At 46.0% G+C, this 21,019-nt stretch overlaps 1 protein-coding gene across 1 annotated transcript; it reads right to left on the bottom strand.

Annotated features, from left to right (window-relative positions):
* Positions 1 to 16,459: 16,459 nt before the first annotated feature.
* CYTL1 (cytokine like 1) lies at positions 16,460 to 20,477 on the bottom strand. The gene is made up of 4 exons (XM_059395764.1): positions 20,283 to 20,477; positions 18,414 to 18,458; positions 18,175 to 18,303; positions 16,460 to 17,091 (listed from the first exon to the last, which is right to left on the bottom strand). Exons 1-4 carry the CDS (start codon positions 20,430 to 20,432, stop codon positions 17,008 to 17,010), a joined length of 408 nt encoding a protein of 135 aa, XP_059251747.1. The 5' UTR covers positions 20,433 to 20,477; the 3' UTR covers positions 16,460 to 17,007.
* Positions 20,478 to 21,019: the final 542 nt, after the last annotated feature.

The following is a 21,019-nucleotide window of genomic DNA, read 5'->3' as shown; positions in this document are numbered from 1 at the left end:
CCCTCATCATCTATGAGAAAATGATGCCAAGACGTGCCCAGGTCACCCAGGGACGGAGACCAGAGTGGCTGCTCGTTTCTCTGAGACCTGCTTCAACCCTTCTCCCAGGTGACCCTGTCCCATGTGTGACCCCGGGGGCTTCCGTGTCAGCATAGCCGACAGCAGGAGGCATGGGTTAGGACTGAGGAGGGACCGCGGTGGTCAGATCAGAGGAGGTCCCTGTGGCTGTGGGTGGGGCTCGAAGGCTGGAGGGAACCGATCAGGGAGGCGGTCAGCCGGGGCAGCCTGCTGGCCCGGTGCCGGTCTGTTTTATTTGGTCCACAGACCAGAGAGCAGTAATTGCAGAAGGCAAACAACACTGTTTCTCACTTGGGTTGCTCGTGGCATTAATGAGCGTGGATAGATTTTCAAGTAAATACATGCAACTCGACCTTTGAGAATCCACGGTCGCTTTACAAAGGTCACATGGATGCTTGTTTCCAAAATCCCTGCGTAAATATTTGCTCAGCCAGCCGAGAGCCTTGTTTGCCCGTGTTAGTCTGTTTATAATTAATTACATTCGGCAGGGTTTCCCCTCTGCAGCCCAGCCCCAGGCCAGTTTCCAGCACACTGGTTCTCCTGTTGGTGTCCAGCACATCCAGGCAAAGCTCTGCTCTTTTCCATACTGCGTCTGCTCTCCCTAACTCATTCGTCAAGTGGTGCCCGGGCCCTGCCCTGTTCTCTAGCCTCACCTCCCCGCTTCCTCGAAGCATCTTAGTGATGGCAGCTCTGACATTCCCCAAGGTGTCACAGTGTCACTGACATCACACTGTGTGCCAGCCTCTTCACAAGGGTTCTCCATCCCATCACTCCCTCAACGTGACTCTTGGTGCAACCCTATTCAGGAGGCATTATTATTAAACCCATTTGACAGATGTGGAAACTGAGGCCGAGAGATGCTTGTAAGGGAAGGATTAAGGTATGAACCCAGGATCCTGGCTCCAAAGGTTTTCTTCTTAACCTGTGTGTGGTATTCCATCCTGCCTAAAGCCATCTGATAGTATCCAGGTCTCTCTGGTAGGGGTGGGCCCCCCGCCCAGGGGTGGATCCTCCTCCACCTTCCCCCTACGCCTCTAGCTGCTCCCTCCTCCATGCCCTCCTTCCAGTTCTTTCCTTGTCTGGCAACAGCAGCTGTCATTCAGTTTCCCTTGTAGACTGTCTACTCCAGGGGTCTTCCTGATCCCGGGGCCCCTTGCAGGTAATGAGGCAGCTCCCAGTTTGCACCCGGGGTTCATCCACGTGGGAAGAAGGAGGCTCTTCATCCCTGCCCTTGGCTGTGTGTCTGCACCACTTGGCTTCTGCGCACAGGCAGGCCTTGTCCCTGTCTTCCCAAAGCCGGTTACCTGCTCTCTTGTTCCCCACTCCAGTCCCTGCGCCATGCTGGAGGCCAGTCCGTGGGTTTATCTGATTTGCTTTTCCCGGCCGGAGGAGTGCTCAGAAGTTGTGTGGACAGCAGCTAGGGCATTTCCTGTGGTGTCCAGTGAAGGATCCTGTTCCACCTGTGCCTGCACCACCACCCCCAGCCCAGGCATGGTAGGATTTAACTATTTCACTCCCCTAACAGGAACCGCAAAAGAACTTTGGTATAAAATGGGATCTAGCAACATGCATGCACGAAGATGAGGATGATTCTACAGCCATGAGCCCCGACATGCAGGTGGGAAGAGCATCTGTGGGCTGGAGGCCTGGCCCAAGGCCTCTTTTGCCTTCAGGGAAGCGGACTGCACCTTCTTTATTTATTTGACAGGCAGAGATCACAAGTAGGCAGAGAGGCCTGCAGAGAGAGAGGAGGAAGCAGGCTCCTTGCTGAGCAGAGAGCCTAATGTGGGGCTCCATCCCAGAATCCTGGGATCATGACCTGAGCCGAAGGCAGAGGCTTAACCCACTGAGCCACCCAGGCGCCCCTGGACTGCACCTTCTGAAGGCCCCGTTTTGTCTCTTTAGGATGGAAGAAATCAGTTTTGTTCTGAATACACCTCAGGTTGTTTGGAACAAAATGGAACATGAGCCAGCGTGTCCGGCTGGGCTCATAAACTGTGCATTGTTAGAGGATGTGGGGCTGGGGTGACTCCCAGAGCCGAGGTGACACCAGGATGGGTCGGGCTGCTCCTTCTCTGGGCGATCCATTGGCCGTGCCCATGCTCTGAAAGGGACACTCATTCCTGGGGCCCAGTCTCCTTGGAGGAAGCACAACCTGGGGCCAGAGATAAGCAGAGGGGCCTGCCCTCACAGCCCTCTCCAGGGGCCCTCGTGGCTTTATGGCGTCTGGACTCCATCCCCACTCTCCTCCATCCCCCTCTTTGCCTCCCCCCATGCCAGGCTGTAGCCCCAGAGGCCAGGCCAGATGTGCAGGAAGCTTATCAGCGGGTTCAGGAGGTCTGCAAGGCCGATAAGAGGTGAAGAGACCTCATCATTGCTGGCGGCTGCAGAAGGGCAGGCACCACGTCCCTGGTGGCTTTGATCCCGGGGGCGACGTGTCCCCAGAACAGCGCTTACAGTTCATCCTCGTGGTTCGATGGTTCCCGATAAATTTCCCAGCATCAGAACTACGCATTGAAATTAATTTTCTTTGCTAAACGTGTGCCGTAACCATCTGCCTTCCGGAAAACGAGTTGCTGCGTATGACTGATTCTACAATAATGATTCCTTAATTGTCTCCTCACTTTTAATCAAAACAAGAGCGTTTATTTCTTACGAAATATGTCAGGCGAGGGTGTGAACTTGCTGAATCATTTCAGAACGTCCTGTTTGAAACCGAACGGAGGTGAACGAGATATGGGAGGGACAAAGAGCAGGTGGGGAGTCCTTGGGGCGACATTTTGGAGACCCAGAGTGCACGGGGCAGGGGTTCAGAGGGATTGGCCTAGAAATGTGGGTTTATGAGTGGGGGGCCATGGGAAGAGGAAGGAAGAGGGAAGGGAAGCTGACTCTGGCGGGTGAGAATATACGGTTGAGTCTCTGGGCGGGAGCAGAGAAGTCTCACAGCATGTGATTGAAGATGCCAACACAGAATAAAAAAAATCTGTGCAACGGGATCTACAGATCACTAGAGGGACGTTTAAAGGAATGGCAGAACCAGCCAAGATGCCAGCAACATCATTTCTGGGCCTGAGACCCTTCTACCTTTATTTATTTTTTTTTCCTTTTCCTGGGGAGCCCTTGGGATCACCAGGCTGAGGTGCTGTAAGGATATTAGGAGGCTGGGAGGTGGGTCTCCCCTGCCCCTGTTCTCCTACAGGCACCGTGCAAGCCCCCAAAAGCTCCCCAAAGAGTCTTTTCAGTTAATTGCTCCACCAATGAAGACGGCAGTGTGTTTAGGGTCGGGAACCCTCCGTTTGAGTTGCAATCTTGCCACTCCTTGGCTGGGTCACCTTTGGCAAATGACTGAACCTCTCTGAGTATCACTTTCTCCCCGCAACTCTCTGGCTCTCCAATAAATCATGAAGTTCGGCTCTTCTTTCTGCAGGAAGAAACAATACTATCTGCTAGAAAGCGGGGAAAGGTAATAATTGAATCATAATTGTATCATTTATCGGAGGGTGGTTTCAGTTATTCTAATGAATAATATGATTATTTTAATTTTTTAAATCCTAGAATATTGGAAACACAGTGGGAAAAGGAAGAGAATGATAAATCGGCGCCGTGGTCCCACCACCCAGATCAGGTAAATGTTAGCATTTTTGTCCTACACTCAAGTTCTTTTTTTTTTTTTTTAATCGAATGTTACTGATGAAGTTGAAATCCTGTTTTCCCTTCAGTGCTTTTCCTCCTCCCTGCTCTCCAGAAGCAACTATTTTCATGCTTGTGATGTGTCTCCAGTCTATTTTCCTTTGCTTCTGAGAAGTTGCGAAAATCTCAAAGAGAGACCAGTATCATAAGGGACATATACTTTTGCACCTTATTTTCTTATTAGACAATGCCTTTTTGCAACCAATGCACGTTAAATCATGGACATTTGATTCATCGTCTTTACCGTCGTGGAATGTTTCACGGAATGAAAATGTCAGAGTTTGCTCATTTTTCTGAGGGACTCTTCTGGATGTTTCTTTCTTTTATTTTTTTTTTAATCATAGCCAATAATGAGTAATCATAGCCAGTAATGAACATCCTCGCTTCATCTCCTCGTGAGAGCTTGTCCCCAGAAATGAAACAGCTTTACCAGATACGATGAAACTACCCTCTGAAAAAACTGTTATTAGTTTACAGGTGTGAAAACAGCTCAGGGGAGTTCCTGCCTCCCCTATGCTTCTCCTTATCCACATCCCAGTGGTTGGTATTATGAGACTTTATCTTTTTCTATTTGGTCTGTATAAAATCGCATCACACTGAAGTTTTAATGTCCCTCTCTGGTTGGCAGACTCGCTCAGCACCTTTCCACACAGTTAATCAGCCACTGTGATTTTTTCTTCCTGATTACGTGATCCACATCTGTCCCTCTCTCTCTCACTTTGTCATCGATTTCCGGACAATTTGAACAGGAATAGTAGTCATTCAACACATTCTGCTTTCCCACGTGGGGGGGTTTCTTTAGCTTTGTTTACTGTGTCTGTTAAAGCCTTACGCTATGTTTACTCATGTTTTTCCTTATCGGAGGCACTCTTTGGGTCTTGTTTAAGAATTTTTTCTTTATCCTCATAACACAAAAACACTGCCATGTGTTCTGCCAAATATTTTAAAACATTGCCTTACTTATTAAGTCTGTCAAGCCTCTCAAATTTATTTCTGAGGAGGGTATAAGGCGGAGATTAAATATCCATTGTTTTCTGAGTGGATAGCCAGTTGTCCTGCTCCTTTCATTATGTTGTCTGTTACTTTTCCACTGTGTTCTCTACAGCTTGTCCAGTTTCCATGAGTTTGTTTTTGGTTTTCTGTTCTCTGTTCCACTGGTTACTTTTTTGTTATTTCTATATCAATACCCCCATACATTAATTTCTATGACTTTCTATGAGTCTTGGTACCTGCTAGGAAAATTCTCCTGCCCCTCTGTTCTCCTTTTTCAAAACTTATTGATCTTTTATATTTCTCTATAAATTTTAGACATATCATATCAAGACCCACACTGCTGGGCTCACTGGATATGACCAACTTGTGTTAATGTAAGATTCATAAACACAGCTGATCTCTTTGTTTATATGTTCTTTTATGTCCTTGAATAAAGCTGTATCATTTTCTCCATAATGTTGTAAACTTTAAAAAGTTCTTTTTTACAGCACAGAGGTCTTATTTTTTTATATAAGACCTATTATGCCGTGAACTCATAGGGAAAGGGTTCCTGCAGCCCAGGGTCCTTCTCATGGGTTCTGAGCTTCTCTGGGTAGAGCAGGCTGGTTCCAGGTGAACCCACTACCTTTCTCTTTGGCTTCCTTCTTTTTCAGATCACTGTCCTTCACGTGCTCCAGGAGACTGTCTTGACTCTAAGAGGCTTAATATGCTCAATACATGTATTAGTTCTCTTGGCAAGAATCTTATCCTTGTTTGTTTATGTTACTGTGGGATAACACAGTCGGCTCTTCCGATTTCACCATGGTGACCTTTGTGGGTCATTCTGTTTGGAACAGTGCCCAGTCCCTCAATGTCCTCAACATCACATTCCTCATAGATTCACAGGAATGTGGCCAAAGGCACAATTCCATGTTTCCGAAAAGACCCAGAGAATACACAGGAGGGCCAGTCCTCTTCCCTTTGTGTTGGTTATTTGGCCAATTCCTGGCCATTTGTAAACATGCTGTCTTATATTTATAGCTTACAGTTTTGTTGCTATTGTAAACGGAGTTAGTTTTTAAGTTGCATTTCCAATTATTTTTTGATGTTTTACATGAACGTTATTTATTTTTATTCTTCATTAATTATTGACAAAAATTATGTGTGTCTGTGTTTCTAAAGAGTGACAAAATAATGAACCATGAGAAACCCATCCATCAGTAAAGAAGATGTCACACACACACACACACAATGGAATATTATTCAGCCATCAAAAAATGAAATCTTACCACTTACATTTTTTCTTTTTTAAAAAAGAAACCCATTTTTTTATTTTTAAAAAAAGCACACTATTCTTAGGATAGTCCTCTGTGTCTTCCTCCTCCTACCATCTTCTCCCTCTACTCCTCAGGGGAATAGCTTCTGTCCTGAATTGTGTTTTGAACACTCTCTTGGAATTTTTTAAAGCTTTACACTGTGTGTTTCTATCTCACAGAATATATTTTATGTCTTGCCTGGTTTTGTCCTCTGTCTGAATGGAATCATACTGTACGTCTTCTTCTCCTCAGTGTCAGGCCCACTGTCAGCCCTGCAGGTACATGTCCTATAATATACTCCTCACCTCTGTAATTATACGACTACACCCACTTCTTTATCCATTCTATCACTGATGGACTTGTGCACTCTTCCAGTCATTTGCTATTGTAAACATTCCATCATGAGCCTCCGTAGAATTTGCTGTGTCCCATGAAGCGGAGTATCACTAGGATACATCTAGGGTTAGAATTGCGGAGTCACAGGGTGCACACATCTTCAAATTTACTAGGTGATGCCAAGTCGTTTCTCCAGGTATCCCCACCATAAGCAGTATGTTGTGTGTTGTTTTGTGTCCCCGCCACCCACTGCTGGATATGGCCAGATTATAAAATCTTAAGCATTTTTGTGGGCATTTTAAAAACATGTTAAAGGGTATTTAATTGAAGCTTTGCTTCTAAATCTATAAGTGGAAAGAAACTGTCCTCCTCACCCATCCACCAGTTTGCTGATGTTGGCAAAGCCTGAACTTAATAAGGGGGAAAATAGACACAGAAATATTTTGTAAATTGCAAAGTTTTCCACATGCTTAGGGTGTTATGAACATCAGTAAATTAAGATTCTCTTGGAGCATCAATAAGCAATGTTAGAGCACAATTTCAGCCCCTTCCCCTCTAGGCTGAATGATTCCCAAACTCAGAATGTCCATTAACACTGTAGCTAGAGGCAACGCATCACACTGGGACAGACATGGTCATCTCAGCCCATCTTCTGAAAAAGGAGCAGCTTCTGATTTCACAGCGTGTTGAGCTGGGTTGATGCTGAAATCAAGACAAGGTGAATTAAAAAGCAATAACTTGGAGCACCTGGGTGGTTCTGTAGGCTAAGTGTGTGACTCTTGATTTCGGCTCTGGACATGATCTTAGGGTTGTGAGATCGAGCCCCATATCAGGCTCCACATGGAGGCTATTTAAGATTCTCTCTTTCCCTCTGCTTTCCCCTGTCCTGCTCTCCACCTCTAAAAAGAAAAGAAAAGAAAAGGCAGTAACCCCAGAGCAGTTTTCCTTATCTTTGTATGGCAGCCAGAAAATTCTTTTTTTCCTTAAGACTTTACTTATTTGAGAGAGAGAACACAAGAGCAAAGAGAGAAGCAGGCTTCCCACTGAGCAGAGAGAGCCCAGTGTGGGACTCGATTCTAGGACCCTGAGATCATGACCTGAGCTGAAGGCAGACACTTAAACGACTGAGCCACTCAGGTGCCCTGAGAAAATTCTTAAAAAATAAGTAGAACTGCATTTTGGGAATTTGACTGCAAATGTTTTAGCAATGTATACCCAATGTCCAAATAATTCCCAGGATCCTTTCACTGTGAAGGGATCAATACCTAAGTGATTACTGCGGACTTGACTGTTTTCTGCGTAATTGTGCTCTGTTTTTCTATTTTTTTCCTTCTCTTCCTTCAAGACTTACTCAATTTCAGGGCAGTCCCTTACTCTATTCTGTGATCTACACACCCACTCTGACAATCTACAGACCTGAAATGTTCTGCAAATGCAGAAGGGGATTTCATGATATTAGCACTTTTGCAAATCAGGTAGGCTTAAACTATGAGAATTTTTGCCTAATAATTCTGTTGGTTTAAATCACCCGTGGCTGTGAACGTGCAATCCTGGCTTCAGCAGTCAAAGTGCTCCAGAACACACAAAACCGATGATTAAGCTTCTAGGTGTACTCAGGAAGAAAAGATAAAGGTTTGTTCGGGTCTCTCTGCTACCGACTGAGGTCCAGGCAGTTGTGTTTTATAGAAGAGCTCAGTTAGAGCATCGTGAGACAAACTCCCGCAAGATATGATCTGTACGTGCCTCCGTGTGTGTGTGAGTTACTGAGATTTTGAAGTTGACGAAGCAGGAAGAATCTGCAGTTCCTGAAAACAGAAACCAGGTCTCTGAGGTTGTAAGTATATGAGTATGTGTAAATAGAGTGTATTTTATGAAGACAGATTGCACATGGACCACTTGGAAAAAAATCTCAACTCTTGACTTTTCTTGGTCTTCCCAGGGAGGAGCAGTATCCAGGATCCATAAGCATCCAAAATATAATTACGCAGCACCTACTACGTGTCAGGCATGGTGCTAAGGGCAGGCGATAAAATGTGGACCGAAGAACAGGGTCCCTGCCTTCCTGGAGCTGATCCTCTAGTGGGACTGACAGGACAGGTAAGTCAATCAGTAAACGTGTGATCAATTCCTATAGCGCAGTAGCGGGCTTTACGGAGACTCGTGGTGGGGATAAACAGGGCTGTGTAGACTACAGTGAGAATTCAACTTTCATTCAGAGTGGGAAGTGTTAAAATGAAAACCAGAGGCTCAAAATAGCAATGTTTGGACCAGGCCACGTCACTAAACGTGGAGCTTAATACCCAACCTCTTTGCTGTTTCACCCTCTCCGAAAATATGGGTCTTCACCTGTCAGTCAGGAAGTTGCTGATAAGCACGGTGAGGTAATCCCTCACAAAGGCTTTCTCCGTCCCCCAAAGATGAGGTAATCCGCATAGCAAAATCCCTCATCCTCCCCCAAGGGAGGTGGTGATCTTGCCTGAAACAACCTTGTCTTTTGTTTATAATGTCCCTGCCCTCTTCCTATAAAGACCTTCTACATTGTACAGCTCCTCAGGGCTCCCATCTGCTGTCTACATGGGGCACTGTCCAGTTGGTGGATTATTTAATAATGCTAATTAGATCTTCAAAATTCCTTCATTGAATTATATTCTTAACAGAAGCCATAGGACATTTTTCAACAGGGGAAGGACACCATCTAAGTGATGTTTCAAACAGATTATTCTGGCTGCTGTGGGGCACTTGGATGGGAGGGACAAGAATGGAAGCCGGAAGCAGAAGAGACTGAAGCCCAAGCTCCAGGCAGGTGGCCCCAGTGCCCTTGCCTGGGGAATGGGCAACAGGTATAGAGACAAGAGCACAGGCTCAGCAGGTTTAGTCAGGCTTCTCCAGTACCTGTGAAGAGACCTGTTAGAAGGAATTGGCATACATGAAGATTGGGACTGAGAAGTCTCCTGGTCTGTTGTCTACAAGCTGGAGACCTTGGGAAGCTGATGGCACAGTTGGAGTCAGAGTCTAAGAGTGAGAAGGGGAGAGTCCGTGGTATGAGTCCTGGTCCTGGGGCATGCCGTTAGGCAGAGAGAACAGAGAGTCAGAATTTAGTTCTGTTGTAAGACACCCAGCTGGTATCAGAGACTTGTTTGTTGGGATGAACCACCCACCCCCACCTCCTGGCAACATACACACATTGGAACTGGGTGCAGAGGCACACTGTCCCTGTTTTTGGTGGAAGCAAATGGTGTAGGGCGGGGTGATTTTATTGAGACAAGCAAGGTCAACCAACAAGAGTTGACAAGCTAATTCTGAGACACTTGAGAGATCTCAGATAACAAAGTAGTTAAAAAGTAGTCTAAGCCTCCTGGAGAATTCTGAATGGAGGGAGGTTTGGGGAGTCTTAAACATGGTGACAAAGTTGCAGAGCCAGAAGAGAATCTGGGAGGAAGTGTAGAGAAGGGTGCTGGACCAGGACAAAATGCTGGGACACAGCAGCTTCAGAGGTGGGATGCAAGAGGAAGGTCAGCAAAGGAGAAGGCACAGTCACCAGAGAGAAGGTATAAAGCTGGGAAAGCGTGCTGGGCAATAGCCCAGGAGACTCAGACATCACTTAGGAGGAGAAAGAAAAGATCATCTCACACCAGTCAGAACGGCTAAAATCAACAACACAGGAATCAACAGGTGTTGGCGAGGATGTGGAGAAAGGGGAACCCTCTTGCACTGTTGGTGGGAATGTAAACTGGGGCAGCCACTTTGGAAAACAGTGCGGAGGTTCCTCAAGAAGTTAAAAATAGAGCTCCCCTATGACCCTGCAATTGCATTACTGGGTATTTATCCACAGAATACGGAAGCACAGATTCAAAGGGTTACATGCACTTCAATATTTATAACAGCATTATTTACAATAGCCAAATTGTAGAAACAGCCTGTGTCCATCAAGAGATGACTGGATAGAAAGATGTGAGAAGATAGATCAATAGATCGATCGATCTTGCTACTTTCAACAATATGGATGGAACTAGAGGGTATTATGCTGAGTGAAATAAGTCAGTCAGAGAAAGACAAATGCCATATGATTTCTCTCATATGTGGAATTTAAGAAACAAAGCAAATACAGAGAAAAAAGAAAGAGGGAGAAACCAACTAAGAGACTCTTCATGACAGAGAAGACACTGATGTCCCCAGAGGGGAAGGGGGTGGAGGATGGTTAACAGGTGATGGGATTAAGGAGAGCCCTGTGGGGAGCACTGGGTGTTGTATGGAGATGTTGAATCACTACATTATACTCTTGAAACTAACTACACTGTATGTTAACTATACTGTAATTTGAAAAAAAAAAAAAAAAGAAAAAAGTGGGGTGGAGAAGAAAAGTGACCCTGGATTGGACAGCGTGGAGCTGACGTATGCTTTCATAAGACGGTTCTACGGGTGTGGTGGGGAGAAGTCAGACTGCAATGGGCAAGGAATGAAGTGGAGGTGAGGAAATTGGATTTTGTCCCAAGGGTGGTGGGCAAGCACTGAAGACTTCTCAGTCCATGTGTCACCCGCTCAGACTGGTCGTTCAGGTAGTGCAAGGACCATGGGTTGGGGGATAGTAAGTAATTGGTAAACACGCAGAATCAGAAGGTACGTCAACATGAAATGAGAAATGCTCCTCAGTTTGCATCCACACCAAACCCCCTTCCCCCTAAGATTTGACGCTCATTATGATCAGGATGAAGGTGGGAATAATAGTAATCGTGGTGATGTTACTGAGTATTTGCAATGTCAGGACGGTGCTCAGTAACTTACATGACTTATTTTACTGTGTCCTCGGCTCAACTTTCTGGGGGAAGGTGTTCTTACTGTTTTTCAGCTGAGATCGGGAAAGGGAGGGGAAATTGAAAGACAGCAAGTAATTTGCTCAAGACCACACATAGAGAGGAGATGAGGCCAGAGGGACAACAGAGGGGGTGGGGGCAGCTGATGAAGGACCCTGTGACCATTGTTAGGACTTTGGTTTTTACTCTGAGAGAAGTGGGGAGCCAGGGAGGGGTTCTGAGCAGAAAGATGTAAGAGTGGATCACTCTGGCTGATGTGCAAGAATAAGCTGAATGGGGCGAGGGTAGAAACAGCTATGTCAGTGGGACACAAACACCAGTGCCCTTGGTCCAGTTTCCTAGTAGTGGAAGTGGTGAGACGTGGTCAGATTCTGGGTCTATTTGGAAGTTACAGAGAGTGGGATTTTTTTTTTTTTTTAGGGTTTTTTATTTATTTGACACAGAGATAGAGAGCACAAGTAGGCAGAGCAGCAGGCAGAGGAAGAGGGAGAAGGAGAGGAGGAAACAGACTCTCCGGGAGCAGGAAAAAGGAAGAAACGATCAACCAGCTTGAGTCTGATGATTGTAATGAATACAAAAGTACAAAATAGTGGCGAGAGAGAGAGAGGTTGTCCAGAAAAGAGTCTTATTTTTCTTACATGGGTTTAGCATAGAAGTTACACTTGAGTGGAAGGAAGAATTCTACAGATTTTCAAGGGGGGGGGGATGGAAAGCCCAGCGTCTGACAAGATTTGCAGCATTCAGGAAACACTGAGATGTAATGCCTAAGGAAATAAATATGTGTATGTATTGGGAGGGGCGGGAAATGTAGTGGGTGAGGCCAGAGAGGACCAGGGCCAGATCAGGAGAGCCTTATAGGAGCCACTGATGAGCTTCCAGGATAACAGAAGTAGTTCTGCACTTTGTAAACCTCCCTCTGGCTGATGGTGGATGGACTTGGAGCTAGGGAGGAGGAAGTCAGGACACCGCTGCTGTTGTCCGGGAGGGAGCTTGAAAGAAGGGTTTATGGGAAATTGTGATTTTTATCTTGGAAGAGGGAGTACTCAATACTTTTGCACTGCAAGTACTCTGATGACCAAATTTCCTAAATTTAATTTTTTTAATTTAAATTCAATTAAATTAACATATAATGTATTATTAGTTTCAGGGGTAGAGTGATTCATCGGTTACATACAACACCCAGTGCTCATTACATCTCGTGCCCTCCTTAATGCTTATTACCTTATTACCATCCCCCAGCCCACGTCCCTTCCAGCAACCCTCATATTCCTATAGTTGAGAGTCTCCTGTGGTTTCATTTTTAAACATTTTTAGAAGTTCCTAAATTCTTTAGCAACTATGAAATTTGCTCTTGATGTTATTAGAGCTAATCAGAACAAGGTAGAAAGGGTGAATTTGCATTATCCCCTAAACAAGCCTATGGTGGTTTTATTATTGTCAATCCCATTTCACAGATGGGAAAACTGAGGCACAAAGAGGCTAAGTAAATTGCCCAATGACACCCAGCTAACAAGTGAGTGGCTCCGCTTTGTTTCACCCAGTGAGTTTAGTCAATTGAAGAAACAGAACACAGGATCTGTCAACTAAGAACACAATGACGTTATAACGCAACCAGAAGCATTTATTTGGGGTTTAGGATTGCAATCCAGGACACAGAGGGGATAGACGTTGAAAGTCTGCTGGCATGGGAAGAGGGATGCAGGTTTCTAAAGGCAAAATCCACAAGGTTACATAAGCTGTTTTGAAAGAATTATTAATGCTGGCAGAGTTTGATCTGACCATCTAATACATCATTGGCTGTGTGGCTAACAGACACCCAAAGTAGAAGGATGTGTTCCAGGAGGTGGTCGGAGTTTGCAACTGACCAAAGTTAAGAGTTTGCGGTGTTCCGAGAATTGAAATAGGGGAGGCGCCTAGGCCCTGCTTTCTCAATATCCTCCCAACTCTACTTTGGGTGACTCTCTTAGCCATGCCTGCTCTATTCTGAATCTTCTTTCACAGCTGGAAGTATTAACAAGTCGATGAGAGAAAAAAAAAAATCCCTTCTGATGGGGCAGCCTCAGGGGAAAGGACCAGTGATAGCCAGACTCTCACCTGGGAACAGAAGGGCCCCTGGTGGATGAAACCTGTGAGAGGTCTTACTTTTGAGCCAAGGCTGCACGTCAAGTTTGAGAAGGTTCTGAGCTGATGTTGAGGTGGTAAAGAACAAATGGAGAATCAAGAGATACAGAGAAGATAGGGTTGACTAGCTGGTGGTGCAGAAAGACCGAGACGGCATCCTGGGAGGTGCCCTATCATCTGGCTTGGGGATGCTAGGACGCAGGAGTGGAACAGTGTCCTTCATTTGTGATACCTGAAATCCAAAGCAAGAGCTCCCTCTGACCACCCCCAACCACTGGGTTCCAGTCTCCCTGCCTCAAAAGGGATTCTCCTTATGTGACCCTGGTGGTACAACTGGTGTGGGATAGATACCCTGCCAAAGTGCCCCTGGCAGGACTTACCATAAGGAGTGTTTATATTCCGACCCCACACCGTCTTCAGCTCTACTTCTTGTCTTCCCCAACCACACGCTGGGTTCAAACCATCCACCTCCACCTGAGGTCTTTGTGCCTGTGACTGTGCTACGTCTCCTTTCTGCTCCGCAAGCTCCCAGTCATATTTCAAGAGCCTGTTAACTTTCTGAATCCCCCAGAAACCTCTCTGCCCCATCTCAGGCAGAATTATTTGCTCCTTCCTCTGCTGTCTTCCAGATTTTGCAAATGTCTCCTCTGCTAATCTAAGAGGAGGCATTCTTTGCTTTTCATCGCAATATTTGCCGGGTTTATAATAAGCACTCGGTAAATACTGAAGACCATGAGCAAACGAATGTCTGAAATGTGTAAATTAGTCCTTGTCTTCAGTGGCTTATTTTGCTACCTAGAAATAGCAAAGCGTTAGCAGAGCCATGGAATGAAGACATCTAGCACTTGGCTCTTTGTCTGGAATCCCTCCACCACCACTTACCATCTGTCTGGGGAAATCACCTATCCTTTGGACCTGAGTGTATTTTCTCCGCTGTAAATCCAGGTGGTTAATGCCCGCCCAGGGGCAACATCATTGTGAAGGTTCAGCGGGCGAGTGCTGCTGTGCATTTGGTACCATGCCTCCATATTTAGTATCTGTCAGAAGTGGTAGCTGGTGGTGGTGGTGACAGAGAGTTAGTTTGTTGCATAATTTCCTTCTGTGATGGGGTTATCTCTTGAAAGAATGATTGTTGTGAGTTGAATTTTATCTCTCAAAAAGTTATGTTGAAGCCCCTTCCCCTCTAACGGGTGACTGTGACCTTATTTGGAAATAGTGTCTCAGCAGAGAGAGACTTAACCAGGTTAACTTAACTTAACTTAACTTAACTTAACTTAACCAGGTTAAGATGAAGTTCTGCTCCACTAGGGGGGTCCCTAATCCAATAATTGGTGTCCTTAGAAGAAGAATGGATTTTGTTTCTTTTGTTTTGTTTCTTCAGGTTTATTGAGGTATAACTGACAAATAAAATTATACATATTTAACATATATAATGTGGTGTTTTGACATGTTATACTTGTTAAAATATTTACCACAACCCAGTTAATTAACACATCTATTACCCCTACAGAGTTACTGTGTGTGTGTGTGGGCATGTGTGTGTGTGTGTAATGAGGACACTTAAGTTCTACTCTTAGCAGATTTCAAGTATATGATACAGTATTATTAACTAGAGTCACCATGCTGTCCTTTAGATTCCCAGAGCTTAGTCACCCTATAAGTGAAGTCTTGTCTCTCTGGTCATCTCTCCATCTCCTCCAGCACTCCAGTGCCTGGTAACCACCATTCTACTCTCTCTCTGTGTCTGTGAACTCAACCTCCTCCCTCCCCAAAGTTCACATATAAATGAGATCATACAGTATTTAATTTTCTCTGTCTGGCTAATTTCACTTAGCATGCTGCTCTCAAGATTTATCCATGTTGTTGCAAATGGAAAGATTTCCTTCTTTCTCATGATTGAATAATATTTCATTGTGTATGTATATGTACATATACATGCACACATATATACACTGTATATATACACACATACATATATCACATTTTTATACATTTATCGATGGGTGGACTTTTAGATTATTTCTGTATCTTCGCTTTTTGTGACTAAACTGTAACAAACACGGCAGTACAGGTATCTCTTCAAGATGCTGATTTTGTTACTTTCAGCTATATATCCTGAGATTGCTGGGTCATCTGGTAGGTCTGTTTTTAATTGTTTTTAATTTTTTTTAAAGATTTTATTTGTTTATTCGACAGACAGAGATCACAAGTAGACAGAGAGGCAGGCAGAGAGAGAGAGGGAAGCAGGCTCCCTGCTGAGCAGAGAGCCCGATGTGGGCCTCAATCCCAGGACCCTGAGATCATGACCTGAGCCGAAGGCAGTGGCTTAACCCACTGAGCCACCCAGGCGCCCCTGTTTTTAATTTTTTGAGGAACATCCATACTGTGTTCCGTAATGGCCATACGAATTTACACTCCCCCCAAAAGCGAATAAGGGTTCCCTTTTCTCTACATCCTTACCAACACTCGCCTGTTGTCTTTTTGATAAAAGCCATCCTCATAGGTCTGAGGTGATGTCTCATTGTGGTTTTGAGTTGAATTTCCCTGATGGCTAGTGATATTTCCAGGTGCCTTTGGCCATTTGCATGTCTTCTTTAGAAAACTGTCTATTCAGGTCCTTTGGCCATTTTTTTAAATTGGATTACTTGCTTGTGCCCCCCCTTTTTTTGCTATTGAGTTACAGAAGCTCCTTATGTATTTTGAATATTAACTCCTTATCCAACATATAGTTTGCAAATATCTTCCCCCATTCCGTAATTGCCTCCCATTTCATTGATGGTTTCCTGGGCTGTGCAGAGCTCTTCAGTCTCACATGTTTATTTTTCTTTTGTTGCTTGTACAGCAACCAAAGACTCAGTGACCTGGTGTTTGTGGGAAGTGCCAGGCAGTCTGGCCCCAAATATAAATGGGAGCTTCTCCCAGTGTTTTAAGGGCAGACATTCATGGAGATGGATTGAAACAGACTGAAAAACACTTGCATGTCCCTCAGAAAGAAGGAGAAAGATGCTTCTTGTTGAGAGCAGCAACTTCTAGATGTACATGAAATCAACACTGTCATATCCAGTCTGGACAAACACGGCACAACACATGTTTCTCACCATGGAGATAGTCTTTATTTGACTTTTATCGCCTTTCAATGAAAGAGTGGTTCCCATCAGCACTATATAATTATGAAACTTGCAAATACACTTTATCTGGCAGTGAAATTTCCTTAAAAATGGAAGTTAACTGCAAGAAAGTTCGTGGTGGGAGAGCATATGAAATGGAAGCATGGCTAAGTGTAAGCAGATGCCTATCAAGAAAGAAAAATGTTACCAGGACTCCGTTAAAGCACTAATACAAGCCTACTGTTCTGCTTTTTCTCAAACTAGACATTCATACAAGAGACGGGGGTTTGGCTTTTTCTTCTTGGGGATCCAGGGAACATCCTTGTGTATCTAACCATCTTGGCAAGACAAAAACCAGGGGGAAAAGCAAAGCTTCTAACCTACTGTCTTCAAAGCAGGTTCTGGGAGAAGAGAACAAGAACTGTGCTCCAGAAGGTGGAGAGATGCGACAGCTTCTGGTGCAGTAGTTACAGGGAGGCCTGGTGGGCGGGGAGGAGAGTATGGCTTTAGCCCATTGTCTGGGCAGCTGACATAACTGTTGTCCCCTTGGGCTCTCTCTCTCTAGTCTGGACTGCCCTATCGCTGACCGTCTGGCAGGACCGTGGTCATTGGGATTGGATATTCCAATGCATTGCAGTCATCGGAGAGGAACACCAAATCCTGAAAAAGATGTGCAATAGGCAAGAATGTTACTGAATGTGGCCCCAGAATCTGAGCACAGCTATAGGAGTTTATCTTCTAAGAGTGTTCCGTTCTTTCCTTTCATGGGAAAACTTCCCACCCCTTACTCTCCCAAGGAGAACGGGCCCCGTCTTCCCATTCCCATAGAACATGATGTAATCCCGCATCCTAAATAGAAATAATACTGTATTGTAATTACATCTTCTTCCTGTCTTCCCTCCGCAGACCAAGGGGAGAGAGGAATGAGGAGGGCAATCAGTATGGGGAGGACATCCGTAAGAAAACTCGGATGCATGAACAAACAAATTAAACTCGATAGTTAATCATTCATCCTGATGTCTTACTCTGGGCCAGGGCTGGTGCTAGGAATTCTATGTGTGGTCACTCTGCTAGGGTTCTTAGGATCAGGGACTTAGTGCAACTCCCCTACCCCACACACATGGTCAGGGTGTACTTATTATTATCCTTCTAATGATGGCATGAAGTGGACATAATTATGTCTCCAGTTCACAAATGAGGGAACTGTGGTTCAGAGAGGTTACGGGTTGCTTCCATCTGGGAAGCAGGAAGACCGACAGGAGCTCAGGTCTGCCTGATGCTGAAGCCTGTGCCTCTGAGATCCCATGACAACACTTTCTCAGTTGTGCTGATATTCTGCATTTTTCTGTCTCCTTCTCCTCTTCTACCAGAAGCCTCCTATCACAGAGCATCTGAAGCCCATCTTCTAGAAAGTCTCCTCTGACCCCAGCGCTCTGGAGCTCCCTCTCCCTCCAACCCCTACCCCATTTGGTTCCTAGTAGAATCTCTCTTATATGGTTAGCATGTGGTCCTGGGTATTGTCCCCACACCAACATGACCTCATGGGAAGGAGGACCTTGTCCTGAGTGCCCATCGCTTATCAAGGATGACAGTGATTTAGGATCTGCAAACACCCCAAACATTCCTCTTCCCCTTCCCATCTCCCCCCACCCCAACCGCCTCCCCCTAGCCTTCCTCTTCTGAAAGCCCCTAGTGTCCTGGCTGACCACAAGCAGAAAAGGTATTTTTAGTGGTGTCCCTTACTCTCCTGCAGAATGAATTCATGATAATGTACAGTTTCCGCACTTTGTCCTTCAAGGCATCCACCTGGGCTACCTTCCAACACTGGGTTGATGCCACGAAGTCCCGCAGCTTGGCCAGCACACAGTAATTCTGGGAGAAGACAGCAGGGAAGGTATCGTGGGGGAAGTCTGTAGCCAGAGGGACAGGAGCTGGGCTCCCTCCCCAAGCCCCTGCCTCCCCAGACAGGAACACCCTCTTACGTGTATATCCAGGTAGAGCGTGGGCAGGTATCTCACACACGGCTCCTATGGAAAGGAAGACAGGTCATGATGACCCCCACAGGGGTGCACCCTCAGTCGGTCACGGAAGGCTCCCCACCATGATCCAACAGCCAGACAGCCCCAGGGCCTTCCTTGATCTGATTTGCTTACACATGCACACACGTGCACACTCACGCATATGGATTTGCGTGGATAGTCAGATGGATAGTCAGAAAGCCGAAATACTCTCCCCCAGAATCTTACAATAGCAGTTACCTCTAGGTGGTAGAATGGCAAGTAATATTTATTTTCTTCTTTGTCCTTTGTGCGTTTTCCAACTAGCCTATAAAGTATAGTGGTCTCCCTCTTATACATGGGGGACAGAGTCCAAGGCCCCAGTGGATGCAGGAAACCATAAATCATACTGGACCGTACATATAGTATATTTGTTCCTAAATATATGTACAAACCGAGATCAAGCTTAATTTATAAATTAGACACAGTAAGAAACGAACAATAGTTACTACTATAAAATAGAACAATTCTAACAACAAACTCTCATAAAATTTCTGTGAATGCGATCTCGCTCTCCAAATCTCTTCCTGTACTCTACTCACCCTTCTTGTAATGATGTGAGATGATAAATTGCCCACATGATGAGATGAACGGAGTGGGCATGTGACATAGGGTTAGACTCCCGCTAACCTTCTGACCATATGTCAGAAGGGAGCTCATCTGCTTTCTGGTCGCTGTGGACCACGAGTCACTGAAACCACAGATATGGGGAGCCCCCTATGTATGCCTTTTATAATTAGGAAAAACATGCACATTATTTAAGTTTTAAAAGAAAATAAATGGTGTAAGGGTATCATAACCCTACATCTGAGAAACATTACATTTTGTTTGGAGCATCTACAGGGGGTGCCGAGACACTTTTAGACATTATAAACTTTATCAAAGCTTCTTTTTTTTTTTTTTTAAGTGGGGGAGGGGCAGAGACAGAGGGAGAGAAAGAATCTTAAGCAGTTTCCTTGCTGAGGTCAGAGCCGGATTCGGGGCTCCATCTCATGACCCTGAGATCATGACCTGAGCTGAAATCAAGAGTCGGACACGCAACTGACTCAGCCTCCCCACCCTCAAGGGCCCTGAATTGTTTCAAAGCTTTTAATGAAGTTTAATTCATTTTTTTTCTATACTGGATAAGCAGCCAGGGATCCTGGGTCGTCATTCTGGGCAGCCCCTGGAACCTGCCCCCTTGGGCCCGGGGTCTGCCTGTGAAAAGAGCATGTTAAGAATGCTCACGTTCCTGGGGTGTCCCCTGCCCAGCACTGTGCCCAGCATGTCTCATTCACCTTCGCGAAGCCCAAAGTGGGAGGTGGGCCCTGTATCAACACTTTCACAGCCAAGGACACCGAGATTCAGGGGCTGAGCTGTCTGCCCAAGGTAAGCAGTAAGGAGTGGGCACGTCCTGGGGGGTCCTCCCCTGAGTGCTCACTCACAATCACCAGGCTCCTGAAGAGAATAACCAGATCTGTGCTCCTCCTTAACTCCAGACTTCCAGGCTCCTTGGGGAGGTTTATTTTTTCTTCTTTTACGTTTTACAGCAGAGCCTCCCGTTGTTGCTGGCAAGTTACCAATAAAGACAAAGTATTGTGGTGTCTCTGATAGATTTTCCTTGTATTTAAAAAAGATGCAAACCACTGTCATTTCTACTTAGTAGGATGGGGATAAAATGCAAACCCTTGAAATTAACATTGACCAGAAAGAAAAACTGTTTTTTTTTTTTTTTCCTAGTACAAAGGCATGTTTTGGAGACCTAGATCTGCACTGAACCTCCTGGTCCACGCAGGGCAGCTGGAGGAGACTTACCGAGGGCTCCACAGCCTGCAGGCTTTGGAAGTCACCCGTGACCTCTCGGCTCAGGCTCAGCATCCTGGAGTAGCAGGTCGGGGGAGCCGGCTGTGCAGTGGGGGGCCCGGCCAGGAGCAGCAGCAGCACCAGGAGCAGCCTGGACCTCATGGTGCCGAGGCAGCCTCACTGTGTCCGGTGGCTCGTGGCGGGCGCCCCTTTAAGCAGCAGCTTGGGGGTGGTCCTCCACGCCTCCTCCGCTTCCTGTGGGGCCCAGCCAAGGCCATCCAGCACGCCCACCTGGCCCTGGACACTGGATCCTTTCAGACCTGAAGCCCCCCTGCCCTGTGAGAGGAGGGGTTGCCTGGGGGGCGGGGTGTGTGGGACACCTGGAAGGGACAGCTGGGCCCCTCTGCTCCCGCACTTCTAATAGAAGTTTCTCTCTGGGCAGGGACTTTCCAGAAATAGTAGGACTGGGTGATGAGGGGGCAGGGGACGAGAGGAAGACAAGGATGGATGAGGGATGGGCTGTCAGGCTCTGCAGTTAGAATGGGTGGGGATCCTGTGGTAAGCAAGAGCAGAAGCGGGGGAGGGAAAGGGGCTGGAAGTGATGGACCGAGTACCACGGATCCAGGGCTTGGGGTTGGGCATCCCGGTGTCAGCGTCCACCCACCACTGACCACCCAGCAGGAGCTTGGGCCGTCATTTTCCCTTTGAGCAACTGTGCCTCTGCCTTTGGAAGCTGGGCTGGCTCTGGT

The sequence above is a fragment of the Mustela nigripes genome, chromosome 1 (genome assembly GCF_022355385.1).
Source record: "Mustela nigripes isolate SB6536 chromosome 1, MUSNIG.SB6536, whole genome shotgun sequence".
NCBI lineage: Eukaryota > Metazoa > Chordata > Mammalia > Carnivora > Mustelidae > Mustela > Mustela nigripes.
The sequence above is the reverse complement of the archived record's forward strand: the minus strand, read 5'-3'. Positions and strand labels throughout refer to the sequence as shown.

What these genes read in the sequence shown, in the direction of transcription:
- CYTL1 (XM_059395764.1), bottom strand. Translation starts at nt 20,432, where the DNA reads ATGAGGTCCAGGCTGCTCCTGGTGCTGCTGCTGCTCCTGGCCGGGCCC. An exon ending in CGCTCTACCTGGATATACAC is followed by an intron (nt 18,304 to 18,413) that starts GTAAGAGGGTGT and finishes GTCTTCTCCCAG; the next exon opens with AATTACTGTGTGCTGGCCAA. An exon ending in TGAATTCATTCTGCAGGAGA is followed by an intron (nt 17,092 to 18,174) that starts GTAAGGGACACC and finishes CATCTTTTTCAG; the next exon opens with GATTTGGTGTTCCTCTCCGA.